Raw genomic sequence first — 8,475 nt, 5'->3', positions numbered from 1 at the left:
GAAAAGAGAGGGATGGGTGAGAGGAGAAGGCAGCGCTGCGGCGGGGAGGGAGGCAAAGGCACCGTCTGGGTTCCCGAGGAAGGGGGAGCTCAGGTGTGGCGGGGGTCCCCCGTGCGGGGTCGCGGCTGGGAGCGGCGGCCGCGCCCCCCCGCCCCGCGTCGCCACGGGCCACCCGGGCGCGGGCGGAGAGCGACCCCCGGCCCAGCCACAGGGCTGCGGGGGGGGGTGCTGCAGCGAGTTCCGCAAAGGGGGCGGTTGGCAGGCGCGGGGAGGAGGGTGGGTATTTGTGAATGCGGGCCTGTTGCTTTATATTATGTACTTTCCTGTTTATAACAAGGAGGGGGATTATAACAACTTTACAAGTGCACACAGCTGGCCGGTGCTTACATTAGGAATTTGTGATGCTCTTTTTCTGTATAAACGTCCAGGTTTGGGGCTGTGTTTTCTGTTGTTGGATTTTTTTTTTTAATTTACTTATGTAACAGCTTTAATCCGAGGCCCCGAGGGATTCCGATGCAGTTGGAGGTGTCTGTTGCTCCCCCAGCCCCCCACGGCCCAGACCTGCGTTGGACCCTGGGGAGACCCTGTTCCGTGGAGCATCGTTTCTCTGGGGGAGGGAAGAGGAGGCCTGAGCAGCTCCTATCACTGCAGCTCCCACGTCCGTGGTGGGACTTTTACCTGGAGGGGAATATGTAAAACCCGGGCTCCGAGGTGTCCCCCAGCACCACCCGGCCCTGGCGATGCCCCCTCACCCACTCCACGACCTCCCTGCAAGCTCACCCGTGGGGTTTCTCGCCCACTTCTGCTCCCGTCCTGCCGTTCCCCCCGCAAACCATCGGGCGAAGGGTTTTCATCCCTGGGGTAGAAGTTACCGCGATGGCTGCGGAGCCGCAGACGGGCGCTACAGCTGCAAACCGCCTTGTCAGCCTGGGAAACACAGCCGGGGTGTCGAGGGAGCTGGCTTCGCAGGCGGGGGGGTCACCGGCTGGCCCCACGCGTGAGGGGGCAGCCCACCCCTCTCACACTGCCCTTGCCGGTAATCCCGCATCCCGCCACCGCGGTGCGCACACCCGCCGGCCCCCGGGAGCTGCACAACCCAGCCGGCGTGCCGCAAATGCAATAAGCCTCCAAATAAATAAATAAATTAAAAAAAAAAAAAAGAGGCAAAAGAACGGTGTGGGGAGGGAGGGGGTTCCCCTCACCTCGACACTGAGGACCAGCATCCCCGGGCAGGCCCCCCGTCCCCCGGTAGCATCCTTGCTGGGGAGGGATGGAGCAGAGCCCGGCTGCTCTAACCCGCCCGACGCATCCTCAGGGCAGCCTGCCGAGGCTGAGGGTCATCCCCCCCGAACCTCCTCCTCTCCCCACCTCGGGGAGTCCTCCCTTCCTTGGGACACTCCAAGCACGGATTGTTAAAACAATAAATACTCGCGTGTACGGCAGGAGACAGACACACGGGCTCCCGCTCGCTCCCTGAGCTCCCTCCCCCAGTAAAATTCTTGCTTCCTCCTTGTTTTCCCCTCTTGGCGGTAGGAAATCCTGGGAGGCAAAGATGCGGCTTTTCTCTCTGCTCTTTCTTCCCAGCTCATGCGCTGCCCGCTGTCCCGCTCCTGCCGGCGGCATCGCTGGCGCTCGCCGCGTTACCGGCCCGGGAGCAGCCCTCCGGGCGGCTCCGACGGCTGCGGCGGGACCGGGAGAGCGAGCGGCGCGGCGAAGGTGGGGGCTGTGGTTGTGCTTGTGCTTGTGGTTGTTGTTACCGTCGCTCTTCCCCTGAACGGAATAAAAAGAAGAAAAAACCAAACGCGGAGCCAGCGACGGAAGCGCTCCGGCCGCGTTTCCCCTCCTCTCCAGCTGACAGGCCCCTTTTAAAGCATCATCGAGGAGAGCTCCCGCCCGAGCGCCCCGGGGGAGCGGGGTGCAAATCAGTGCCCCCCACTCCTGCTGCATCCCGGCCCCTGGGGGAGCGGGGTGCAAATCAGTGCCCCCCACTCCTGCTGCATCCCGGCCCCTGGGGGAGCGGGGTGCAAATCAGTGCCCCCCACTCCTGCTGCATCCCGGCCCCTGGGGGAGCGGGGTGCAAATCAGTGCCCCCCACTCCTGCCGCAGCTCTGCCTGGGGGCAGCAGGGGTGCAGATCAGTGCCCCCCACTCCTGCCGCAGCTCTGCTCGGGGGGAGTAGGGGTGCATATCAGTGCCCCCCATTCCTGCTGCATCCCGGCCTGCGCTGCCTTAGACACGACCTGTCGGAGGGGCCCGGTGGCAGCTGCCCACCCCTCGCCCCCTCACTGTACAGCTTCGAGGTGGCTCGATATGGGCCCGGGCTTGGGGGTGTATTCCCGTCTCTCCCGGCCCCCCAGCGCCTGGTACGGATTTTCTGCAAAGTCCCCTCTGAAGTAACAGCAGCGCCAGCGGCCTTCCCCCAAAGCCTCCTGTCCGGCTCCTTCCCACGGCAGTTGCCGAGCTCTAAGGGGGGCGGGATGGCTTAGGGGGGGCACCAGGCAGCTCCGTGGTTGTGCAGAGGCCTGGGGGGCTTGCTGAAGGCACGTGCTTTACCCGGGTCCTGCAACACCAGGGAACGGCTCCCTGGCCGGGCTGCGGGGACCTTGCCGGTGGGGACAAGCTGGAAAACCGCCGGTCCTTCCCCCTCCCGAAACCCGGAGCTGTCTGGGCTTTCAGACAGGTCTGCAAACTCGTACGTTAATGGTAATGCAGAAAGAAAAAATAAAACTAAAAACCCTGTCCACCATCCTCATCCTCTGCCTCGAACTGCGCTGGGCCACGGCTCCATGCAACCGGCCATGCAGCAACTTCAGCCAGCCCCCCCGGGGCCGAGCTTGCCCCCCTGATCTGCTGCGGGGGGCTGATGCTGGTCCTTCAGCTGCGAGGGCCTGCGGGGCCCGATCCTGCCGCGGCTGTGCGGCAGTTACCCTGGGTCTTCCCCCTTTCTTCCTCCCCCTCTGCCCCAGCCAGGCTGAAGTCACCTGTCGCGACAGGCTCCTATCGCGTTATCGAGCAGCCTCGAAAAGACCCCTGAGTCCCGCACCTGGCTCCCGCCTCACCTGCACAACCAGCCCCCCCACAAGGCTCCCCTCGGGGTGGAGGGGGCGATGGGGGGCGACGCGGTTGCACATGGGCTCTGACCCCGGCACGGGACGGGGCACAGCAAAGGAACGACGCTCTCAGCCCCCAGCCCCTGGGAGGGGGCGGTTGGATGCCCACCCTGCCCTGGATGCTGATCCTGCGGCTTCAGAGCCCGCGCTGCTCCCAGCACCTGATAGAAGGTTTTTCTTTTCCTGCCAAGCTCCTGAAATCCTGAAACCCTGACAGCTGCGAAGCAGCAGTGCGGGGAGGGGGAGAGGGGCCGGGACCATCCCACCCGATGGGGTGGGAAAAACCCCATTGATAAGGGGTTGCGGGAGCAGAGGGGACCCTCAAGCTCGGCTCAAGCTGTGCACATACACACGCCCCCCCCGGAACTGTCCAGCAGCAACATGGGGGAGGTCGTAGAGCCCCGGGGGGGCCCTGGCCCCAGCACCGCACCCCCCGGCATCCCTGCCCGCCGCCGAGGGGACGGGTCCCCGTGCGCCCAGCACCCTTCGCCGGCGTGGGAGGGGTGGGAGCACCAGCGGCCCCGGGATTTCTCGTGTGGGAAAGCCCACGGCAGGCACGTGAGCCCCGCCGCCTCCGGGGGGGGGGGGGGGGGGGGGGGGGGCAGGCACCCCCCCGGCGCTCGCCTGCTGCCGGGCTCCGCGCCGGGGGGAAACCCGCGGGGAAGGGTGGCTGGACTGGGGGAAGAATTCTTCCCCCTTTTGGTTTGAATTTTTTTTACCCTATTTATTTCCTTTTTTACCCTTTTACCCTATGATTTTTTTTATCCTTTTACCTTATTTTTTTTTTACCCTCTACCCTACGTATTTTCTTTCTTTAAAATAACATTTTAGGCTTTGTTGCATTAAAAAAAAAAAGAAAAAAAAAAGAAAAAACACAAACCACGAAACACCCTCTGAAAGCCAGGAAAAATGGCAAAGAGTTTTACAAGAGTGTTCCTTAAAGCACAAGATCAAGTGAGGCTCGGACATTTTTTCGCATTCAAACCGAGAGTTTCAGTGGGTTTTGCCAGCTTTCCAGCGCATGCGAAATTTACCCGATCAAACCCAATTGATATCACGGATTTTAACAGCCTACCGCGGGTATAGCCGCTCTGTAAGCTCAGCGGCGCACCGGGGGGCTGCGGCGGGTTGGAAGGGGCGCACGGCCGGGCACTGTTGGACGGCTCGGAGCCTCTGCGGGGTCTGGGCAGCCGGGGAAGGAGTGGGGGTCCAGCGAGCTGGGCGGGCAAAGCGGCGGAGCCCCCCCGACGGGCCGCCTCGGCAGGGCCGGCATTCCCTGCCTCTGGCACTGCTGCTCCCTGCTTCAGCAGGTGAAGGGTGACCTGGGGGAAGGCGCAATCTCTGTCAGTGCCCGGCGTCGCAAATAAGAGTTTAAATAGATAGAGGTGGTTAAAAAAAAAAAAAAAAAAAATCAGCCCAGCCTTCCTAGGGAAGAGTATTAAAAACCTGTAAAATGATGCCCAAGCTCTAGACTCCGCAGCGAGTCCGGGTTTAAACGACCGCTCTCAGCACCAGCACCCACTCGTAGCCTTTGGGGCTTGTTTTAAAAATAAAAAAAAAACGGAGGGGTGGGATTCTGTTTGCTTTCTGTGGTGGAAAGAGCCAGCGGAGACACGCAAAGCACCGCACAAGGCCTGCGCTCGCAGGGACGGGGCAGGGGAAGCAGGAGTCCTCCTCCCTCCGGCTCCTTCTTCTTCCCCTTCTCCCCACCGCGGCGCTGGGAAATTTCCCTAAATTTCAAGCTGGCCAGGGATTTGGGATTGAGACAGAAAGCCGGTGCTCGCCCCCGCGGTGCCTTACTCCTTTCCCCCCGCAGCTGTACGATGCCCAGCTCTCCACCTGAACGAAACCTTTTCTCACCGAAATAATCACCATAATAAACGTTCAAGGCTCCAGGAAAACGACTTTGTTAGAAGAACAACCAGTGCCACGTTTTCCGCACGAAGGAAAGGTGAAGGGAGGAAAAAAAAAACACCTGCAAAACCCCACATATATACACAGACAAGCGCCAGACTTGGAGCAGAAAAAAACAGCATGGATTTATTTTAAGGTAAGTACAACAATTAGGACCACATAAGACAAACGAACTTTGAAGCAGGTTAAAGCAAATAGTCCTTAGGAATGATCAAGGTGAAATCTATTATACAAAACATCACACGTCGTAAATAATAATAAAAAAGTATTAGAGACTTTGTCTTTTTTTTCTTTCAAAAAAAAATCCACCAGCAAAAAATAAATTATTTCCTCGTCTTGCGAAAAGTACAGCTCTAAAACGAAAGAAACTATTGCATAATTGTACACAGAAGAAGAAGAAATCACTTGTGATTAATTTGGAAGTTAGGAATCGTTGGGCGAGACAAAAATAATCCAGTGAACTCAACTTTAAATATTATATTAATGGCTCTGAAAATCAGCCTGATTAGAAATCCACACATTTTTTACAGCACAACAGAGAACTTAAAAAATACCCAGGACATATATTTATATATATATATTTATATACTTTTTTCCTTTTAAAACGTATAAATGGTCGTTGTGATATTGGTCCATAACTTACTTTTCTGAGACCCCCTATACTTTAGCATATAAAATTTGCCACTTTTAGATAGACATATATATATAGAAGTATTCCTTTTTTTTTTTTTTTTTTTTTTTTTTGTTTAGGAGACATCCCCTTTTTCAAGTAGAATTTTACTTGCCTGGAATTTAAGGAGGCCCAAAACGGGGCTTGGGACCTACAAACTCTGTGGCTGCCAGGTCTACGGGGAAGCTGTCAGATTTAATTTTTTTCCTGCGTCTGAAACGATTGGTGTGGTTTCCTTTCTCCTGATTTTTTTTTAATAATTATTATTATTTATAATATTAAAAAAAAATATTTTTTTGGAGGATGGCCCTAGGCGGGGGGGTCGCGGCTACTCAGTACTTAGTGCAGTCGTAGGAGTAGGGGGCGGCGTGGCGGTATAGGGAGGGCGCGGATCTGTAGGGGATCTGACAGGCGGAGTTGCTGCTCACCTGGTGGTCGCTGAGCGAGGCGCTCTCCATCCCCAGCCGGTGCGAGGTGAACATTTCCCGGACGTTGGGAAAAGTCTGCTGCTGAGAGCCGAAAGTGTGCCCGGGCAGGTGGCTCAGCTCAGCCCCGTGGTTGAGGTACCAGGAGGCGGTGGGCTGCCCCCCCGCCGCCCCTCCGCCTCCGCCGCCGTGGGGATGGCCGGCCCCCAGCGCACCCTCCTGCCCCGACGGCAGGCTCAGGGTGCCGAGGGGCGACGGGGCGCCGGTGGGATGCTCGGCCAGACCCTCCTCCAGTGGTGCGGGGGGCACGCACATGTGGCCCGGCCTCTCGCCGCTGTAGAGGCTCATGGCCCGCATGCTGCAGTGGTAGCTCCCACTAGTGTCCAGGGCCTGGCTGCACGCCGCGCTGTAGCCCGACGGCTGCCCCGGCGGGTAGCCCAGCGGCATGCCGGCACCCGTCCTGCCCGAGGCGGCACTCACCGGGCTGAGGTCCCCCGCGGGGGAAGTCCGCAGGGTCATGATGCTCTCCACGCTGAAGCCCGGCAGCCCGTTGCCGGCGGGGTGATGCTCGGGCAGCGAGGCCTCGGGGGAGGCGGCGGCGGGGGGCGAGGCGGCGCTGCGGGGGCTGTCCCGCAGGGCCCCGCCGCTGGCCGGGCTCAGCGTCTCCACCTTGGTGATCACCGGCAGCTCGGGGGATGCCGTCTCGCTCTTGATCACCACCTTCTTCTCGGAGGCCGGCGCCGAGGCGGAGGAAGAGGAAGAGGAGGAGGAGGCTTCCTTGGGGAGGTCGGCGCCGGGCAGCCCGGGGGGCTTGGGCTGCTCCTTCAGCAGCCGTTCCCGAGCCTCCTCCTTCTCCTTGGAGACGTCCTTCTTCTTGAAGCGTCTCCGGCGGCGGAGGAAGCTGCCGTTCTCGAACATGTTGTAGGAATCGGGGTCCAGGGTCCAGTAGCTGCCCTTGCCTGGCTTCTTGTCGTCGCGGGGCACCTTGACGAAGCACTCGTTGAGGGAGAGGTTGTGGCGGATGCTGTTCTGCCAGCCCTGCTTATTCTCTCGGTAGAAAGGGAAGCGGTCCATGATGAACTGGTAAATCCCATTGAGCGTGATCTTCTTGTCGGGGGCGTTCTGGATGGCCATGGTGATGAGGGCGATGTAGCTGTAAGGTGGCTTCACCAGGTCCTTGGGGGCGGTGGGTTGGTGGGGGTGGTAGGGGCCGTAGGAGCGCCCCATGCCCGCCGCGTACTGCTCGGCGTGGCCCGAGTAGACGCTCATGGGGTTGCCCATGCCGCCGTACGTCCCCGCCGTCCGGTAGTAGTTCTGCTCGCTTAAATACGGCACCACTCCCAGAGCGTTGGGGTCCGAGACGGAGTAGCGAGCCTGCATCATGGAGAGGGGCTTCCCGCGGCCGGGGAGGAGAGAAGGAGGAGGAGGAAGAGGGGTGGAAGGATCTCACCCCCGTCCGGGACCCCTCTGCGGAGAAGGAAGAGGGGAGAGAGGGAGAGAGCGAGGGAGAGAGAGTCTCAGAGGCGAGCTCAATCCCAGCGTGTCCTCTAGCAGCGGCACCGCAGCAGCAGCATCCTTCGGGTCGCCGGGGGCAGGGTGGTCTCTGGCCGCCTCTCCCTCCCTCTTTATTACTGTGATTCTTGTATGCACACCTACGGCCCGCGGCGGGCACTGCTGCGGAGCGGGAGGCGGGGAGCGGGGCGGGGGGGGGGGGAGGGGGGTGGCCTGTTTTCGCAGGAAAAGGGATTTATAAAAAAAAAAAAAAGTAATAATAATAAAAAAAAAGGGGAAAAAGAAGAAGAAGAAGAAAAAAAAAAAGCAGCCTTGCGGAAACCCAGTTCTTGTCACAACAACGGCCCGAAATCTTCCGGCGCCGGCGGGGCCCCGCCGGGTCCTGGCGCGGGGTGCGCGGGGTGCGCGGGGTGCGCGGAGCCGCCCAGCTCCTCGGCCGCGCTGCGCAGCTTCAAAACTCGCCCCGCGCCGCCGACGCGCTTTTACTCCCCGCTGGCCCCGCCCCCCGCCGCCGCCGCCCGCCAATGGCGGGGCGCGCACCCGCCGCCGCAGCCAATGGGAGGGCGGCGGCGGGATGCGGGTTGGCGTTCGCGAGCATCGCGGGCGGGCGCGCGCCCCACACACGCGCGTGGGCGCGCGCCCGCCTCGCCTTCCCCTAAAATCATATAGACGCACATTAAACAATTACATACATCCCACCCGTCCCCCCTTTCTCTATCATTTTAACGGTTTAGCCCTAAAAGGAGCCAGCGCGGGGCGGCTGCGGGCGGGGGCTCTGCCGGCCCGCGGCACCGTCCCTCCCGCTCCACCAAACCCCCATGGTTTTAAGCACTTTTGGGAGCCAG

General features: G+C 60.1%; 1 protein-coding gene and 1 long non-coding RNA gene across 2 annotated transcripts in view; one reads left to right on the top strand and one right to left on the bottom strand.

The window, feature by feature from the left end:
• LOC119158076 overlaps positions 1-1,796 on the top strand; it is a 1,801-nt gene extending 5 nt beyond the window's left edge. The window contains exons 1-2 of the long non-coding RNA XR_005107752.1: positions 1-93; positions 486-1,796. The exon at positions 1-93 is cut by the window's left edge and continues 5 nt beyond it. This is a non-coding gene — a long non-coding RNA (uncharacterized LOC119158076). The remainder of the gene's footprint in view (positions 94-485) is intronic.
• Positions 1,797-5,134: 3,338 nt separating this feature from the next.
• Positions 5,135-7,825, bottom strand: FOXC2 (forkhead box C2). The gene has a single exon (XM_037409599.1). The coding sequence runs from the start codon at positions 7,499-7,501 to the stop codon at positions 6,026-6,028; it is 1,476 nt and encodes a 491-aa protein (XP_037265496.1). The 5' UTR covers positions 7,502-7,825; the 3' UTR covers positions 5,135-6,025.
• Between the last annotated feature and the right edge of the window lie 650 nt (positions 7,826-8,475).

The sequence above is a fragment of the Falco rusticolus genome, chromosome 15, assembly GCF_015220075.1.
Source record: "Falco rusticolus isolate bFalRus1 chromosome 15, bFalRus1.pri, whole genome shotgun sequence".
In the NCBI taxonomy this organism is placed as follows: Eukaryota; Metazoa; Chordata; class Aves; order Falconiformes; family Falconidae; genus Falco; species Falco rusticolus.
This window is presented reverse-complemented; position numbering and strand designations above follow the sequence as displayed.